Below are 19,051 nucleotides of genomic sequence, written 5' to 3' on the forward strand. Positions count from 1 at the left end.
ACTTTAAAATTATTAATTGCTTTTAAAAAGTAGAAAGTAAAAGGCAAGTCTTTTTACTTTTATTCTTTCATTTATAATCCTTGAGGTACTTTAAATTAATTAACTAATTCATTCATTCATTCATTCATTCATTCATTAGCAATCACAAATTAGTGTAATATTGAAACAAACGGTAGGGGCGCTAATTCATCGCTACTCTGTTGAAGTTCACCGAAAAAGAAAATGAACCGGAAGTAAGTTTTGTTTTGTTTTTCTTCGGGGCGGGAAAGGCATCAAACTGCATGGTAACTTTTTTACAGCAGTTCTTTTTAACCTATTACGTGTTTTCAAGTATAATTAACTAAGTATAATTGTATATTACCTTTGTAACAGTTGCCTGTATTACGCTTCTCAAAGTTATTAGCCAGATTTAGCTAACGGCTACTGTTAACCAAACACAATCTCCGCTGTGAACGCTTAGAGCAAAGGTAAACACCCTTCTGTAGATTTTCTGTTTACTTTTTAGGTAAAACGTGCACACGCAAGCAGCTGTTATGTGCGCAAATATACGCGTTTACATATGTTTTAAGGGAAACATTTGAAACCTAATTTATAAAACTACGTGAGACAGACGTAGTTATTCCTTTTTTAAATAATGTTTGTCCTTTGTCCGAACTGCTTGATATTTGTGTTGATTCTAGTGCACATTTGCAATAACCCAAACTAATGTATACATGTTTAAATTTTGTAGTGACTTCTCTGAAATGAATTTCTCCATGGGTGTTGAATCTTCTCTTGTCTTTTTTACATAGAAAATATTTCTATCAAACATACTATTATTACACTCCAATAAACAGAGGTGTTTTTGTTAGGCTATTTTAATTAATTTCAAACTCATGTGAACTCATTCAGTCACCTGACATAGAAATTATTGGCAAAAATGTGATTACATCTTTAGGGTTACACATATAGCGCAATGTTATTGCAATATCACTCCTGATGATATGCATATTGGAAAGAATATTACGAGGTAGTAAAGTCAATAAGAAATTACAGCTAAGTTGTTAAATTGCCAAAGCATCAGAAGCAACTTTTTCAATAAAACCTTGTTGTTGAGATGGAAATGATAATTATCTGGGGTCTGTGTTTGCAGAAATCTAAAGCAGAAAGACACAAACACAAGTTTTTGTTTATGTATCACAAGCCATATCATTATTGCAACATTTATCAATATTGTCACATATTGCATATTTTTGTAATATTATGTAGCCCTGTGCACCATAGATATGTACAGAAGACAGATAAATTATACATGGGGAGATTTAATTAAATTGGTAATAAAATAATAAGCTTATTAATGGTCCCACAGACACACTCTCCATTAAGTGAAGGGTTATAAATTCATATGAAGCAACCTGGTTTTTCCGCCAAATGCATATTTCCAGTTTTCTTTGATGTCTGACCTGCCAACCCCAATTTAAAATTTTTATTCTAAGGACTATATCAAATGTGGTGCAGGTTTCTTATAGAGGTTGTAGTTATTAATCAAACAGAAAATAAAGAAATCCCAAGATTATCCCCATTCATGCATCAGAGTATATGTCCATAACATTTGTTTGATTTTAATTAAACAAAAAAGTGCATTAAAGTAAATCCTGATGGTTTATGGACCAAAAACATTAATCAAAACAATGCAGATTTTGCATTGCAGTCACCCTATCTCTGGTCCTGATGACTGCTACATCTCGAGTAATAAAATGTGCAAATCCTCCACATATCTCAAAACTCATTATACTGGTTGCATAAGAAAAAGAATCAGATCAACAGTCTTCTGCAGCAGAATGCACTTATCAAAACCTCACAAAATTACAAAAGGGTGGAGTTTAATCGACATGCTTGTGCCTTTTTTTATTAACTGCTAATAAGAAACTGGAGGATTTAAATGTTTTAAAGAATATGAGCCAAATTTATTGTAAAGATCACTAATGAATACATTTTGAACTGCATTATTTGCATGTTATCCAGAAAATCTCAGGTTTTAATTGAGGAGAATATTTACAACAGCTTAATTGCACATTTGTAGTTGTAGCAGCAGGGTTTTCAACACTGTTGCATGTGCACAACAGAAAAGGTCACAAAATACATCCCAAAAGTCACAGTAATATCTTGTTTGTTTTTCCCTTGTCCTTAAAGCAGAAACTGCACCATTCATATCCCACACTGTTTATTTGACATGTGAGATGCTAGGAAAGGAAAAAAAAAACGCTCACAGCTATGTTTTTGACTGGACAAGTTGATGGATTTGAATTGTTCATTTTTAAGTAATAAAAAAACAAATTGGGGGAACATAACTTGCACAAGTGCACAAGTTTTGTTTATTAAAGTGATGTAGCAAAAGGTGATTTTTGCTCAGACGTTTTTGATTAAAATGTATCAGGAGCACTTGCTTCTTTAATTGTTAAAACAAGCGCTATTTGTATTTTAATTTGTCCCTCCAGGTTCCTTGAAAAAATGTCATCCAGACGGCAAGATCCAGCTCAGTCTGTCTCCCCAGTCCTCTTCCTGACTGTGGAGGGTGAACCCATGTTTTTCTTCCTGCGACCCGGTCCGGTCAAGCGTAAGCTTCAGCCGCTCATCACCGCTGGAGGAGGAATGTTATGTAAAGTCCAGCAGCCAGGAGCCATCCTGCTGATTGATCCTGAAGAAAAGACTTCTGTTCCTGAATCTGCTGCTCATAGGTGGGTGTTGGACTGTTAACATTATTACAAATAATGGTTTTTAATGAGTGTTATACTAGTATTTCTTATTTATATGTCACTGGTATTTGTTTTCATTTCCAGGTATGTTTCCACCCAGTATATTCATGACTGCATTGAGAAAGAGGAGCAGCTGAATTTAGAAGACTACAGGCTGAATCCAGAAGTGATCAGGAGACCCTCTCCAAGATTAAATAGCAGTGGGGGGAGCCCCTCTGGACTCTCAGGAGGTACAATAATAGCTTTGTATGTTGTGAATAGCTCCTGCACCACTTATATTTGGAGTTCCTCAGGGGTCCACTCTGGGCCCAAGCCTGTTTTTTCTATATATGTTGCCTTTACAAAATCCAGCATTTTGAAAAACACAATTTCTATGTATTGTTACACTTATATATTCATCTGTCTGCCCTTAAAAATAGGATCTAAGGAATCATTGCTGCCTTTATTGAATTGGTCTGATGATATCATGGCATAGCTGAACTTAAACATTCTAAACTTAAACTATAGCAAAACTGAGATGATTTTATTTAAAAAAAAACTGACAAAAAACTGCCCAGATTCTATTTTTGAGGCATTGACCCCCTATAACAAATCTTTTTTATTAAAAATGTTGGCATGATACAAACATTTTGAGAAGCATAGTCTAAATCAGATTAGCTGCTTGGTTCATGTCACACTGTCTCCCAATTACTTCATCCTACTATTTTAAATAAGTTTGTCACAGCAAAAAACAACAACAAAGCAGATTTTATCTGCAACCGGCAAAATGGAAATGATAAGATCTGTTTCATACTGTAAGCCAGGCCACTTACATTATGCAGTTGTGATGATCTGCCGAGGAAATATGTACGACATAAGAGTGAAATTCCCGCGCCAACTCTGAGTTTAGTGCATTTTAGCTCAAACAAATACAGCAAAATAATTATTTGATCCCATCATTGATGAAAAGTAGTCATGTACAATTTTCTAAATAAACCTCAAAGCAACTAAAATGTCTATAAATCACTTGCGTCAAAGGGATTTTTTTTGTTTCTAAAATTTGTTAATTATACAAAAATTAAATCCGGTCTTTTATTTATAATTACCGTCTCTTCAACTTTTATTAGGCAGGGTGGCGTACACCTCTGAAGAAGATGCTGCCATTTTGAATTTCATCAGCAAGCGCAAGGCAGACGCTGGGGGGAACCGGCTTTGGCAGGAGATGGAGAAGCAGCGGGTGACCAGTCACAGCTGGCAGTCCATGAAATCCAGATACAAAGACCGACTGGCGAAGATACAGCCTGCGGTTATAGCAGTAGAAACGAGAGAAGACAGCGAGAAGCTACCAGAGAAAACGACTGAGGTAATTACAGTATTGTGAAATAGTATATGCCCTCTAACAGATTTCTCCTGTTTTTGTATTTTGTCACACCTAAATGTTTCAGATCAGGAAACACAATTTATTATCAAATAAAGATAATCTGAGTTATCAATGTCTGATAATAACTGCTTAACTGTATGTTTTTGGCTTCTGTCTATAAACCCAAACCGAGATTATTTTGACAAAATAATATTAAATACAAAGTATAACATTTAATTTCAAAAAAGTGTTTCACAAGCTGGAGAAAAAAAAGCTGTAGTTCCTGTCTACTACCACTGAGTGGCGCCAAATTGTTAAAATATGTACAGTACACTTATGCATTAGTTGACTTGGGTTATGCAGCTAGACCATGATGACCAAAGCACACCAGCAAGTCAACCATTGAATTGCAAAAAAACAAAATGAAGCTTTTGGGGTGACCTAGTCAAAGTTTGAAATCTGGCTTGAATGCTGTAGCATGACCTTAAACAGGCTGTTTATGCTCAAAAACCCTTAAGTGTGGCTGAACAGAAAAAATTCTTCAAAGATGAGAAAACTAAAATCCATCCACAGCGATGTAAAACACTCGCTAGAAGTGTTTACAATGCTTGATGGCAGTTGTTGCCGCCAAGGTTGGAGCAACCAGATATTAGGTTTTAGGGGTAACGACATTTTCACAAGTGGCCAGGCTGGTGTGGATAGCTTTTTTCTGTAATAATTGAAATCTTCATTAAAAAAAAACTAAATTTTGTATCTACTTAGATTATGTCTACCTGAAGTTTTATTTGATATATATATATTTATTTTTATTTTATTTATTTTTATTTATATATGTGTGCATATATACAGTGAGGAAAATAAGTATTTGAACACCCTGCGACTTTGCAAGTTGTCCCACTTAGAAATCATGGAGGGATATGACATTTTCATCTTAGGTACATGTCCACTGTGAGAGACATAATCTAAAAAAAAAAAATCCGGAAATCACAATGTATGATTTTTTAATAATTTATTTGTGTGTTACTGCTGCAAATAAGTATTTGAACACCTGCCAATCAGCAAGAATTCTGGCCCTCAAAGACCTGTTAGTCTGCCTCTAAAAAGTCCATCTCCACTCCACTTATTTTTCTAAATTAGAAGCACATGTTTGTTGTCGCTAGCTGCATAAAGACACCCGTCCACCCCACACAATCAGTTAGACTCTAACTATTAACATGGCTAAGACCAAAGAGCTGTCCAAAGACACCAGACACAAAATTGTAGACCTCCACAAGGCTGGAAAAGGGTACGGAGCAACTGCCAAGCACCTTGGTGAAAAAAGATCAACTGTTGGAGTAATTATTAGAAAATGGGAGAAGCTGAACATGACTGTCAATCCCCCTCGGACTGGGGCTCCATGCAAGATCTCACCCTGTGGCGTATCAATGATCCTAAGAAAGGTGATGAATCAGCCCAGACCAAACAGAAGGAGCTGGTCAATGATCTGATGTTGGAAGATTTGTACATAAATTATCATTGCTTAGTTTAAAAAGGTTCTTTATCCTAAATGATTTATCATTGAAAGACATTTTCATTTATTTAGTTTGGTGAACTTTGATAGAAGTGGTTTGAATACTTTTCACATTTATCTTGAGTTTTTTTATGAACTATTTACAGAATTGTCATCTTGCCTAAGAGTTGCATTTGGGTGGTTGCTATGCAGACTGAGCAGGAACTTGTGTGTGGTGGTGTTCTGGGAAGAAGGCTGTTCGTACCCCAGCCAATCTTCGTGTCCTTCGTGTGTGTTGTATCAGTATCTGGATAGAACCAGTTTTATTCAGTAGAACTTGCATTTGTGAAACTGTGTGTGGTCACACCCATGATGCTGAAACATGAGTGTTTCTTTTTTTTTCCTTTCTTCAATAAAATGCTGGTTCAGTGTGCAGCTCCTCTGAGAGAAGCCACTGTGTAGCAGCGGACTGTCTCTCCCTGGCCAGCCAAAGATAACTTTGATTCGCTTGTGTCTTCATTCATACCTTCTCTGAGTTTATCGGTGTGTCTAACTCTGACACCTGAAGAGACCTGGCAACTTTTTGGTCTTAATTCCACTTGCCGTGTTTGGAGGACAAAGAATGATGAGTACCATCCCTACTGTGAGGCATGGGGGTGGAAGCATCATGCTTTGGGGGTGTTTTTCTGCACATGGGACAGGATGACTGCACTGTATTAAGGAGAGGATGACCGTGGCCATGTATTGCCACAGTTTGTTGAACAACCTCCTTACCTCAGTTGAAGCATTGAAGATGGGTCGTGGCTGGGTCTTCCAACATGACAATGACCCGAAGCACACAGCCAGGATAACCAAGGAGTGGCTCCGTAAGAAGCATATCAAGGTTCTGGAGTGGCCTAGCCAGTCTCCAGACCTAAACGCTATAGAAACTCTTTAGAGGGAGCTCAAACTCCGTGTATCTCAGAAACAGGCCCAGAAACTTGGCTGATCTGGAGAAGATCTGTGTGGAGGAATGGGCCAAACTCCCTGCTGCAGTTTGTGCAAACCTGGTGAAAAACTACAGGAAACGTTGACCTCTGTAATTGCAAACAAAGGCTACTGTACCAAAATATTAACATTGATTTTCACAGGTTTTATGTCTTTAAAAACACAACCCTCAACAAACTTGCAGCACTAGGCTAGCTCCTGCCTCTCTGCCTGCTCAGACGCTTTTCTCCTAAGCTCCCTGCTTGCTTGCATTCTTTTACTCCTAACTTTTTATCTTTTAGCCAAAATTACGGAAATATTGGACTAAAACTACATTTACCAGCAACTCCCAAGGATTATTATTATTTTTTTTTTTAAGGATTTTGATGTTTTTATAATCGAACTTGAAAGAAGGACAAGTTGACGCCAGCTAATAATAAGCACAAAATGTCTCCCTTCACCACAGAAAACTTCAACAAACTTTTACAGAAATTGGCTGTTTTGGAGATGAAAATCCATCGACTAGAAGTGAATGTGGAGGTGAATATGGGGTACAACGATGATTCAATTCAATTCAAAAATACTTTATTAATCCCAAAGGTAAATTAAATGTTGTTATAGCTCATATTATGAAGGTTTCTTCAAAGAGCCGTTGTAGATGCTGATGGCTGTGGGCAGGAAGGATCTCCTGTAGCGCTCCGTCTTACAGCAGATCTGAAGAAGCCTCTGACTGAAGACACTCTGTTGCTGTAGGACAGTCTCATGAAGAGGAAGCTCAGAGTTCTCCATAATGTTCTTCATTTTATGAAGAATCTGTCTTTCCACAATGATCTCCAGAGGTTCCAGAGGAGTCCCCAGAACAGAGCCAGCCTTCTTTATCAGCTTGTTGAGCTTTTTTAAGTCCCTGGTTCTGATGCTCTTCAACTTTGCCTGTGATCCCAAACAGTGACAGCCAACTCAACAACTCAGCCGGCAATCAGAACACTGAGAATAAACCTACCGGCAGACCCCCCTGCATGTTTTAGGAGCATGCCCGAAAAATCGAGGTGGACGACTCACTGGAAGATCTCAGCAATTAAATAAATTAGAATGGCCAGAATTACAGAGAAATGCCCCCGTTTCCCCTGGGAAAAGGAGACTTCTACAGCGAGCTGCTGTCACAACAACTGATAGGAGTGAGACAGCTGGAAATAATGGAGTTCCCTCCAGAATAGATTTGCTCCACCACAGAATGAAAACCAGGAAAATGATCCATCTTCTGAGAACAATAAAAGGTTTGAGAACAAGAACCGGACCAAGAACCCTAATAGTGGACAACACAGCTGTGGATGGGATTAAAAACTTCTGCAACAAGAAAAACACAGTTATGATTGGTACCAGTAATGTGGTGTCTGATATCTCAGAGAATATTCTTGCAATCACACAAAAACGCCCGTCTCTAGAAAACCTTATTATACCCTGTTGAGCCATGGATGACGTGGCTAAGAAAAAATCAGAAGGATTGAAGGAGGATTTCACTCGTCTTCTGAATATTGTTGGAGGTCTCAATATTAATATCTCAGCGGACCCTTTGCACCGATTTTCTGTGGAGATGAGATTTTTTTCCAGACTTCTGATGATTAATAAGTGGTTGAAAAAAAACATGTGCTACTACATCTGTGAACTTCATCGATAACTTTAATATTTTTTGGGAAAAAAGACAACACTTCAAGCAAGATGGTTTCTGTTTGAACAAGCCAGGAGACAGATGTCTCACATCTAATCTCTTCTATTCAGTAAATAACCTGCCAGCAGCTTCGACCTTCAGCAGAGAACATGGAGTATCAACAACAATGATAACGCTGCCTCCAACAGCTCCAGCAGAAATAATCGGCCAGTTGGCTGAGAAAGAGAGGTCATCACAAAATGTCTCCCCGTCGAAATCCACAGGAGAGGTGGACTCCCTCGTTATAGCCCCCTCCCCCCAAAACCCAGACCGACTCCCCTGGTAAACCCCGCTCACCCCAGACCGCACAGAACTCTCCCATCTCCCCACTGAGCCCGCTTTTTGCTTTACTGGATTCTGATAACATGAAAGGAGCTCTTAAAATTGGGACCCAAATGGCTCTGACATCTTCTCCATTCAGTGGCCGAGGCCCTGCTACTAAACCAACATCTTCCAAATGCCGCAGACCTCCACCACCTCCTAATCTATCTCCTCCTAATCAGGACCTTCAAATCACTTCTCTGTGATACAGTCTGGGCCCCAGTGGTAACTATCAGAAATGAGCATGTCCAGGAAAAACTTGGGCCCCTAATAGGAGATAGTTGTAAAATCTCTGTGCTTATATGTGACAGAAAGAACAAAGCCAAAAGGATAAGAGACAGCAATAAACAATAAAAAAAAAACATAAACTGTCAGGTACAACAAGACACAGAGTTAATATCAGCAACTATATCATATAAAATGGCTTTATTGAACATTAGATCTCTGTCAGGAAAATCTTTTTTAATCAATGACTTCATTACTGACCACAATCTTGATGTTCTGTTTTTAACAGAAACATGGTTACATGAATTTAATGAAGCTGACATTCTGATAGAGGCGACGCCTCCGAACTAAAATTTTCTTTGTGAGAGCAGACGGCAAAGAAAAGGTGGAGAGGAGCCACTTTGTTTAAAGATTTATTAGAGTGTAAAAAAGCATTTCTGGGCAAATTTTACTCTTTTGAATATTTGGCTCTCCGGGTAAAGAGCCCGGTCCGAACCATGTTCTTGGATATTTACAGGCCTCCTAAGTCCAAAACAAACCTTTTCAGTGGTTTTGATGAGCTTTTATCTGTGATTTGTGTTGATTATTACTGTTTAATTATTGTGGGAGACTTCAACATTCACATGGACAATCCTGAAGACAGAAGTACAATAGATCTATGTGACACTCTTAGAAATGTTGGTTTGACTCAACATGTTAAACAGCAAACACACAAACAGGGACATATTTTGGACTTGATCATCACTAAGGGTCTAAACATTTCCAAGGTGTCTGTAACTGATGTTGCTCTATCTGACCACTTTTCTGTTATTTTTGAAAGCATCATCTGCAATGGCTCCATTTGCCAAAGAGACATGATAAGAAAACGCATCTTTAAGAACGGTGCTGCTGAAACCTTTAACCAGATTTACTCTTCTACCTCCACTTTGCCCTGTAACACTGTAGATGAGCTGGTAGATAACTTTCATTCTAAAATCTCAGACATCATTGATTCAATTGCTCCAATTAAAGCGAAAGTCGTTTTTGGGAAGGAAATGTCTCCATGGAGAAGTGCTCCGACAGTCAGAAGTGAAAAAAAGGAGTGTAGAAAAGCTGAACGCAGGTGGCGAAACACTGGACTCCAGGTTCACTATATTATCTATAAAGAGAGACTATACAGATATAACCTACAACTGAAAAATGCAAGGGAATCTTTATTTTCTGAGATCATCAGCAAAAACATTAACAATGCTGGTGCATTATTTGCCACGGTCAACAGGCTAACAAACCCTCCTGTAACTTTAGCATCTGAACTCCACTCTACCAGGGCCTGCAATGAATTTGCTAAATTCTTTACTGAAAAAACCCAAAAGATCAGAGGGGCAGTCAGCACATCCACATCAACTCCAGTACCAATGTTGTCTCCAACTAGAACTGATTTTGACAAAATTTCCCAATTTCACCAAACTACAAAATCTTAGAAGAAATCGTACAGCAACTAAGCTCTTCTTCCTGCCGTCTCGATGTTTTACCCACAGCTTTCCTTAAGAAAGCTTTGCCTGTAATAACATCTGATTTAACACAAATAATAAATATGTCCCTTTTGTCAGGTGTTTTCCCCCAGGCCCTAAACACAGCAATTATCAAACCTCTATTGAAAAAGAGCAACTTGGACAAGCTGCTACTGCAGAACTACAGGCCTATATCAAACCTCCCCTTCATCAGAAAGATTATTGAAAAAGCTGTGTTTCAGCAGTTAAACAACTTCCTAACAACGACCAGCCGCTTCGATGTCTTCCAATCAGGCTTCCTCCTCACCTCAGTACAGAGACTGCTCTTGTCAAGGTGTTCAATGACATCCGTATAAATGCAGACTGTGGAAGAACCACAGTGCTGGTATTATTGGACCTTAGTGCAGCATTCAACACTGTTGATCACTCCATTTTATTAGAGCGCCTGGAAAACTGGGTCGGCCTTTCTGGTACAGCACTCAATTTGTTTAAATCCTACTTGAAGGACACTGACTTTTTTGTGTCAGTAGGTAACTTTACATCAGAGAGCACAAAAATCACATGTGGCGTTCCCCAAGGGTTCATCTTAGGGCCCCTCCTATTCAATATCTACATGCTCCCCCAAACTCAGATTTTAATAAACAACAACGTAAGTTATAACTATGCAGACGACACACAGCTATACGTTACAATGTCACCAGGTGACTATGAACTCATTCAAGCGCTGGGTAAATGCTTAGAAGAAATCAATGCATGGATGGGCCTAAATTTTCTTCAGCTGAATCAAAACAAAACTGAAGTAATAATCTATGGACCAAAGGAAGAGCGTTTAAAAGTTAGCACACAGCTTCAGTTATTACAGCTAGAAACCACCAGTCAGGCTCGAAACCTGGGTGTAGTGATGGACTCAGACCTGAACCTTCAGAGGCACCTAAAGACAGTAACAAGGTCGGCCTTCTATCACCTAAAGAACATCTCCAGGATTAAAGGACTAATGTCTCAGCAGGACCTTGAAAAACTAATTCATGCCTTCATCTTTAGTAGAATTGGTTACTGCAACGGTGTCTTCACAGGTCTGCCTAAAAAGTCGATCAGACAGCTGCAGTTGATCCAGAACGCTGCTGCCTGCGTCCTCACCAGAACTAAGAAAGTGGAGCACATCACCTCGGTACAAAAGTCCCTACACTGGCTCCCTGTAGCTCAGAGAATAGACTTTAAAATATTTCTGTTAGTCTATAAATCACTGAATGGCTTAGCACCAAAATACATTACAGACTTGTTGTCAGTGTATCAACCACCCAGACCTCTCAGGTCTTCTGGCTCAAATCTACAACCAGAACCAAACATGGAGAAGCAGCTTTTAGTTCTTATGCTCCACTAATCTGGAATAAACTGCCAGAAAATTGTAAAAGTGCCAAAACCCTAAGTTGCTTTAAATCAAGATTAAAAACGTATTTGTTTAGAGTGGCCTTTGACTGTGCCATTTAGGCATGATTAGTTGCGTTTTCAGTCCCAATTTTCCTTTCATTTTCTTATCCATCATTCTATTCTCTTTATTTTATTTTATTTTTTAAATTACCTCTGTTGTTTGATTTTATCATTTGTTTTTCTGTGTCTGTATCTGTGTTTATTTTCTTTGTAATTGTATGTACAGCACTTTGAGTGTCTCGTTGCTGAAAAGCGCTATATAAATAAACTTACCTTACAGGTGTTCAATTGCTTATTTGCAGCAGTAACACACAAATAAAATATAAAATAAATCGTACATTGTGATTTCCGGATTTTTTTTTTTAGATTATGTCTCTCACAGTGGACATGCACCTAAGATGAAAATTTCAGACCCCTCCATGATTTCTAAGTGGGAGGACTTGCAAAGTCGCAGGGTGTCCAAATACTTATTTTTCTCACTGTGTGTGTGTGTGTGTGTGTGTGTGTTCTTGTACTTGTTGCTGAGTGAGAACCATTTTTCGTATTTTTTAACCTAATAGAGAGGACATTTTGACAAAGTGAGGACATTTTCCTGGTCCTCACTTTTTCAAATTCCGTTCTTCGGACAGGGGTTAGGTTTAGGACTAGGGTATGAATTGAGTTATTGTTAGGGTTAGGTATTAACTGGTTAGGGTTAGTGTTAGGGTCAGGGTTAGGCACTAAAAGGAAAATGAATGGAAGTAACCAAAAAGTCCTCATAAAGATAGTAAAACACAGATGTGTGTGTGTGTATATATATATATATATATATATATATATATATATATATATATATATATATGTGTGTGTGTGTGTGTGTGCATGTCCACTGTCTCTACATGCTCATCCAGGAGGAGTGACAGCTACAAGACACTGACTCAATGCAATCTGCTGGGTTTCCTTAGATAGAAAAACGTTTTAACCAATTTGAATAAATAACTGAATCTGACTGCATTGTTCGATAGTTAGGATTAATTTGAATGTATGTACCTGACTTGAAATCTGTATGATTCGATTGAATTGACTTTGTGAACTGGCTTGAAACGACATGTGTTGTGAATTGGCCCTGTATAAATAAAACTGAATTGAACTGAATACGGTTACAAACTGATGGCTGGACAACCTCTTTCAGGTAAATCTCAGCATTTAACTTTCTCATAGATCACATTTTTGTCCAGTCTCATTCTTATTGTTAAATCATGATAGTGACCCTCACTGAGGCAATTGAACTTGTTCTGATTCTTTTGTGACCTTCTGGATGAGTTGTTGATCTGCTCTTGGAGGCTGACCACTCCTAGGAAGGTTCATCACTGTTCCATGTTTTTTTTTTTTCATCTGTGGTTTGGATACCTTTTGTCCATTAATAAATGCAATTACCATTTAAAAACTGCTGTTTGTATTAACTTAGGTTACTTAGGTTATTTTCTTCTGATGTTAAAATTTATTTCATATGAAATCAAGAAAGCAAAAACAGAAGAAATCCGTTAAAGGGCAAATACATTTACACAGCAGTGTATTTTTGTGTCAAAGAAATCCAGCTGGGGACTATATTCAGATTATTAGTCGGTCATTTTCTACCGCTTCTTCCATAGTGAGTTGCGGGGAAGCTGGTGCCTATCTTCAGCAGTCTATGGGTGGGAGGTGGGGTACACCCTGGACAGGTCGTCAGTCCATCGCAGGGCAACACGGACACACACAGAACAAACAACCACTCACACACTCATTCACGCCTAAGGGTGCCACCGTGCAGCCCTCCAGATTATTAGTATCTTTTCATATTTCTGCTTCAGGAATGTGATGCTGAAAAATCTTCCCGTGAATCAACCGTCGGTCCTGCTCCCACACATTCAGCAGAATCAGACCTAACACAGGTACTGCTGTATGGATAAATCAAAACTTGTTTTCTTTGTTTAGATTTTGCATGTCACGATTTGAAGATATGATTTTTATAGCAATGTTAAGACAGAGAAAACTGTTTTTCTGTCCCCACAGATCGATGTCCAGTCAGTACCAGCTGCAAGCACACCTGAACACGTAGAAACTCCGATACCTGCCTCTGTTGGAGGGGAAGATAGCCAAACATCTGAGGTACACCTGAATAAAAACATCCAATCAGAGAGTGTTGAAGGGGAAACATTTCCCTGTTGTCAAACTGAGGAACAGGCAGATATCCAAGCTAGCACAGAGACCCCAGAAACAAAAGGAGATGGACCTCTGACCGCTGTTTTATCACAAATACATAATTTACCAAAAAGTCCCTCTCCAGCTCAGATTGAATTCTCAACTAAAACTGGTTCACCTAAAAGGTCAAAAGAAAAGCCGGAGGCTTCCTTGATGCATGAACAACCACAGCATCGATTAACACGCAGGCAGCTGGAGCTGAGGGCATTATCTTCAATCCCCGAGCCATACGGAAAAAAACTGAGATCCTCCTCGAACACCGCAGAACAGCCCACAGCATCCCCACTACCCTCGAAAAAAACAAAATACACCAGGAAGTCTCCTAACCAACGAACCCAAATAACAGAAGAGCCCCCTCAGAAAAAAGCCAAAGCGAAGAAGGCGGCAGCTGAGGCTGAGAGTCAGGTGGAGCAGGACAGCCATGATGCTAAGACTAAAACAGCACAAGCAGGTTTGGCATGAATATATGATGGTGTGGTAAATGTATATATAAGACGTAGAGGCTGTATTTCATTCCTTACTTTATTTTACACTGGAGAATATTTTACCAGGTTTCATAATAAATCTGGTTCTCTGTTTTTCAAGACAAAGCCAATTCAGCCCCACAGAAAGCAGCAAAGAAAACAGAGAAAAGAAAGCTGGGAATTCTTGAAATGGCAACAAAGGAGTTTGAAGATGATTCTGAGGTAGGACTCTGAATACAGTCACCATGATTAGAGCATTGGAGCACCATTAAAGTGAAGTTTTGTAGGGGTACTGACCTTTAATAGGATAGTGCTTTTTTGAAATGTGCCGATCAGATTTATATTGGCTGACACTAATTTCTGGGTTTCCTTGACGTCTGACATGCTGATTCTAACTTTTTTTATATAACACATACAAAGTGTTAAATTGGGATGCTTCATACATCCCAATTTGTGTGTAACATTCAAACCAATCCAAATAGGCAAATTACTTACACACTGATTCTTTTGTCATAGTGCGATGAAGATGAAGGTCCAGATCTCCTAAACATTGCTGGAACAACAACTTCGTTAGGAGATGCTCCACATATTTCAGACACACCTGCAGATCCACCTTGTTCTCAGTGTAACCCTGAATCTGGACCCAGCCCACAGGGGATTGTACCAGAGACTCAGGCCTCAAACGGCATCTGTGTCCCAAACACAGGCTCCCCCGATGCTGGACCTGCCCAGCCAGCTGTTTCAGAGCCCATCAGCACCACTTCAAAGGTCCACCTATTCATATTTGAGAGGGAATCTCAGCAAAATGACTCTGAGTCTCTGGTTGGTGAAGGCTCAGCATCTCCATCTCACCCACACGCCTCAAAGGACAAGGACACAGCATTTTCTCTGACTCAGGCGCAGTTAGAGGAGGACAAGCAGAAAATCAGGGAGCTGATGAACCAGACAAACCAGGTGAGTGCAGCTCCATGCCCGTGCCATCACAAACTTCACTGTTTTTATTGAATTTGTTTGTTTTTCTAGGACCTGGTCAGTGTCACCAAAGCTTTGCTTAAGACCAGCGGAGACTTCGCTGCCGCAGTTGATTTACTTTTGAATCCCTTGTCTGTTTCCGGACCGCTCTGGAATCGCCATGACGACAGGCTGTTGCATTCAGGCGACCCTACCAACCGTCAGAAGCTGCAGGAAAAATACGGTGAGGAGAGTGTGGCCAAGAGGATTGTGTTTCTTCAAGTGGAGGGATAAAAATGTTACCGGATGAGATGAGAGATCTGGACAAAATGGCAATCAAGCTGCTAATAATTAGAATTTAAATTTCTATTTATGGTTCTTAAATTTTAGCAAACAAACTAGAAATACTCTTGCCTGTTTTAGAGCACATCAGCTCCTAATGGTTAAATGAGAAAAATAAAGAGAACTAACTGTTCGTTTCAAATTTAAAGCAAGATGATCTTGAACGTTTCAACACATTTTCGAACGTTTGTACATATATTTAGTATGTAAAAATTACAACATTTAGAGGTGATCCTTATTTAGTTTTTATAAGATTTTTGATGCATTTTAGCATGAAAATATGTCATTGTATGTGTTTTTAAATATTTTGTTATTATCTAAATTGCCTAATAAATATGTCAGCACTATTTAATTGGTTTTATTGTTCTTACTGTTTTAGCAGATAAGGCAAACCACGGTTAAATACTCAGGAAAAAAAGAGAAATAAAATGTATTGCATCATGAATAGAAAAAAGCAAAATAAAAATGTGGTGGGTTTATTTTCTTCAGCTCCTCAACTTATTTTATTATTCGACCTCAAGTATGCTCTGCAAACCTGTCTGCATTTAGTTGCTATAAAAAACAATATATAGGTGCTTAAAAAATTCTAACTGCTATTTACTGAAACCGTTTCCATTTGTGGCAATCATCATAAAGGGTCTGTGGGCTGCGCTTTATCTGATCCCTCACCTAGGACCTATTTGCCTTGGGTTACCCTACCAGGGTCATAAAGCCCTTGACAAAATAGCTCCTAGGATCATTGGGACACTCAAACTCCTCCACCACAGTAAGGTGGCAGCCCAGGAAGGGGTGGCAGCCCAAGGAGGGGATTACGATGATTGCCACAAATGGAAACAGTGTTCCCGGTCACTGGAGCCCCACTCTGGAGCAAGGCCTGGAGGTGGGACACGCTGGCGAGCGCCTGGTGGCCGGGCTCTCACCCATGGAGGCCAGCCGGGCACAGCCCAAAGAGGGAACATGGGTCCCCCTTCCGATGGGGGAGGGGCCAAAGGGGTCACGTGCAATGTGTTATGGGTGGCAGTCGAAGGCGGAGACCTTGGCAGTCTGATCCTTGACTGCTCTTTGAAAGCTGGCTCTTGGGACGTGGAATGTCACCTCTCTGGTGGGGAAGAAGCCTTAGTTGGTGGAGAGGTTCTGGCTAGAAATAGTTGGGCTCACCTCGGCGCACGACTCTGGCTCTGGAACCCGTCTCCTTGAGAGGGGTTGGACACTGTTCCACTCTGGAGTTGCCCCTGTTGAGAGGCGCCGAGCTGGGGTGGGCATACATGTCGCCCCCCATCTCGGCGCCTGTACGTCGGGGTTCACCCCGGTGAACAAGAGGGTAGCCTCTCTCCGCCTATGGGTGGGGGGATGGGTTCTGACTCTTGTTTGTGCTTATGCACTGAGCAGCAGTTCAAACTACCCAACCTTTTTGAAGTCCTTGGAGGGGGTGTTGGAGAGCACCCCTCCGAGGTACTCCCTTGTTCTGCTGGGGGACTTCAATGCTCATGTTGGCAATGATAGTGAGACCTGTGGGGGCGTGGTTGGGAGGAATGGCCCTCCCGTTCTGAACCCGAGGGGTGTTTTGTTATTGGACTTCTGTGTTCGTCATAGATTGTCCATAACTAACACCATGTTCAAGCATAAGAGTGTCCATATGTGCTCTTGGCACCAGGACACCCTAGGCCGCAGTTCGAAGATTGACTTTGTTGTCGTGTCTTCTGATCTGCGGCAGCATGTCTTGGACACTCGGGTGAAGAGAGGAGCGGAGCTTTCCACTGACCACTACCTGGTGTTGAGCTGGCTCCGATGGTGGAGGAGGATGCCGGTCAGACCTGACAGACCCAAACAAATCTTGAGGGTCTGCTGGGAATGCCTGGTAGAATCTCCCGTGAGGCAGATCTTCAACTCCCACCTCCGGGAGAGCTTCAAACACGTTCCAGGCGAGGTGGGGGACATTGAGTCCGAGTGGGCCATGTTCCGCATCTCCATTGCCGAGGCAGCTTACCAGAGCTGTGGTCGCAAGGTTGTTGGTGCCTGAGCAGTGGCAATCCTCGAACCCGCTGGTGGACACCGGGGGTGTGGGATGCTGTCAGGCTGAAGGAGTCCTATTGGGTCTTTTTGGCCTGTGGGACTCCAGAAGCAGCTGATGGGTGGTGGTCCCTCTATTCAAAAAGGGGGCCGTAAAGTGTGTTCCTACTATAGGGGAGTCATTCTCTTAAGCCTCCCTGGTAAGGTCTATTAGGGGGTTCTGGAGAGGAGGATCCGTCGGATAGTCGAACCTTGGATTCAGGAAGAGCAGTGTGGTTTTCGTCTTGACCGTGGAACACTGGACCAGCTCTATACCTTCAGCAGGGTCCTGGAGGGTGCATGGGAGTTCACCCAACCAGTCTACATGTGCTTTGTGGACTTGGAGAAGGCGTTCGACCGTGTCCCTCTGGGAATCCTGTGGGGGGTACTCCGGGAGTATGGGGTCCCGGGCCCTTTGATACTGTCAGAAATAAAACTGTAGTGTTGTCTCACCAGAAGACCTTCCACATATTTCCTGTATTTCCTACATGGTTTTTGGAAAACTGCAGACAAGACCTTCGTGTTTTTTCCACAACTCAATCTTTGCTTTCCTCCATAAAGGCCACATTCGTGGAGTATACAGCTAATAATTGTCCCGTCCAAGTTTGTGGCTCTCTGCAACTCCTTCAGTTACTAGCGATCTCTTGGTTGCTTTATGCTCTTTTGTTTAGTTCATATATTGATAGGTTTGTAGTCGTATCATACTCTTTTTTTATTTTTTTTATTTTAAGGTGATTGATTGAACAAAGCTCTGTGAGATATTTTCAGCTTGGGATTTAGTTGATCTATCTCTGCTTTTATCTTCTCCATAACGTTTTTTTCTGACCTGTCTGCTGTGCTCCTTGGTTTTCATGAGGTTGTTTCTTCTCTAGTGTTCTCTAACAAACCTCTGAGGCCTTCACAAAAGAGCTAGATTTACACTGAGTTTGAATTACCCACATGCGGACTCTTTATTCATTATGCGACTTCTGAAGGTAATTTATTGAACCTGGTTTTGTTTAAGGGTTTAAGAACAACAGGGTAACATAAAATTTGCAAAAATGAGCAAAATTAGATAATCATATATCCTTTCTATTCCTCTTCACAATTATGTGTCAGATGCACTGAGGTTTGTGGTTGTAATGTCCCAAAAAGTGGAAAAGTTCACGGACTTACTGACCTTCAACATTCATTTGTGATTAAAGAATAGGAAACTCAGAATAGTCACTTGGTGTGTCGTTTAACCTTTTATTACTCTGAATGGTAACATTTTCATAAACATGTCATATAATGGAGACCAATAAGAATTAGAATCATACCGGGAAAGCTTAAAAACGCTTATTGTTTT

The 19,051-nt window shown here is 40.3% G+C and overlaps 1 protein-coding gene across 5 annotated transcripts; it reads left to right on the forward strand.

Annotated features, from left to right (window-relative positions):
* The first annotated feature begins 203 nt into the window (after positions 1-203).
* Positions 204-16,022, forward strand: LOC124856876 (telomeric repeat binding factor 2, interacting protein). 5 transcript variants are annotated; one of them, XM_047347806.1, is made up of 10 exons: positions 248-284; positions 397-467; positions 2,478-2,717; positions 2,820-2,965; positions 3,842-4,077; positions 13,528-13,608; positions 13,730-14,369; positions 14,504-14,604; positions 14,899-15,336; positions 15,406-16,022. In XM_047347806.1, exons 3-10 carry the CDS (start codon positions 2,491-2,493, stop codon positions 15,625-15,627), a joined length of 2,091 nt encoding a protein of 696 aa, XP_047203762.1. In that variant the 5' UTR covers positions 248-284; positions 397-467; positions 2,478-2,490; the 3' UTR covers positions 15,628-16,022. The 5 variants fall into 5 exon arrangements, with proteins under 5 accessions (XP_047203763.1, XP_047203759.1, XP_047203760.1 ...); XM_047347803.1 differs by lacking the exons at positions 248-284; positions 397-467 and adding an exon at positions 207-233; XM_047347804.1 differs by lacking the exon at positions 397-467 and having other exon boundaries at positions 210-284.
* Positions 16,023-19,051: the final 3,029 nt, after the last annotated feature.

This window comes from Girardinichthys multiradiatus, chromosome 20 (genome assembly GCF_021462225.1).
Source record: "Girardinichthys multiradiatus isolate DD_20200921_A chromosome 20, DD_fGirMul_XY1, whole genome shotgun sequence".
Taxonomy (NCBI): Eukaryota; Metazoa; Chordata; class Actinopteri; order Cyprinodontiformes; family Goodeidae; genus Girardinichthys; species Girardinichthys multiradiatus.

What these genes read in the sequence shown, in the direction of transcription:
- LOC124856876 (XM_047347803.1), top strand. An exon ending in CCTGAATCTGCTGCTCATAG is followed by an intron (nt 2,718 to 2,819) that starts GTGGGTGTTGGA and finishes TTTCATTTCCAG; the next exon opens with GTATGTTTCCACCCAGTATA. An exon ending in CCCCTCTGGACTCTCAGGAG is followed by an intron (nt 2,966 to 3,841) that starts GTACAATAATAG and finishes AACTTTTATTAG; the next exon opens with GCAGGGTGGCGTACACCTCT.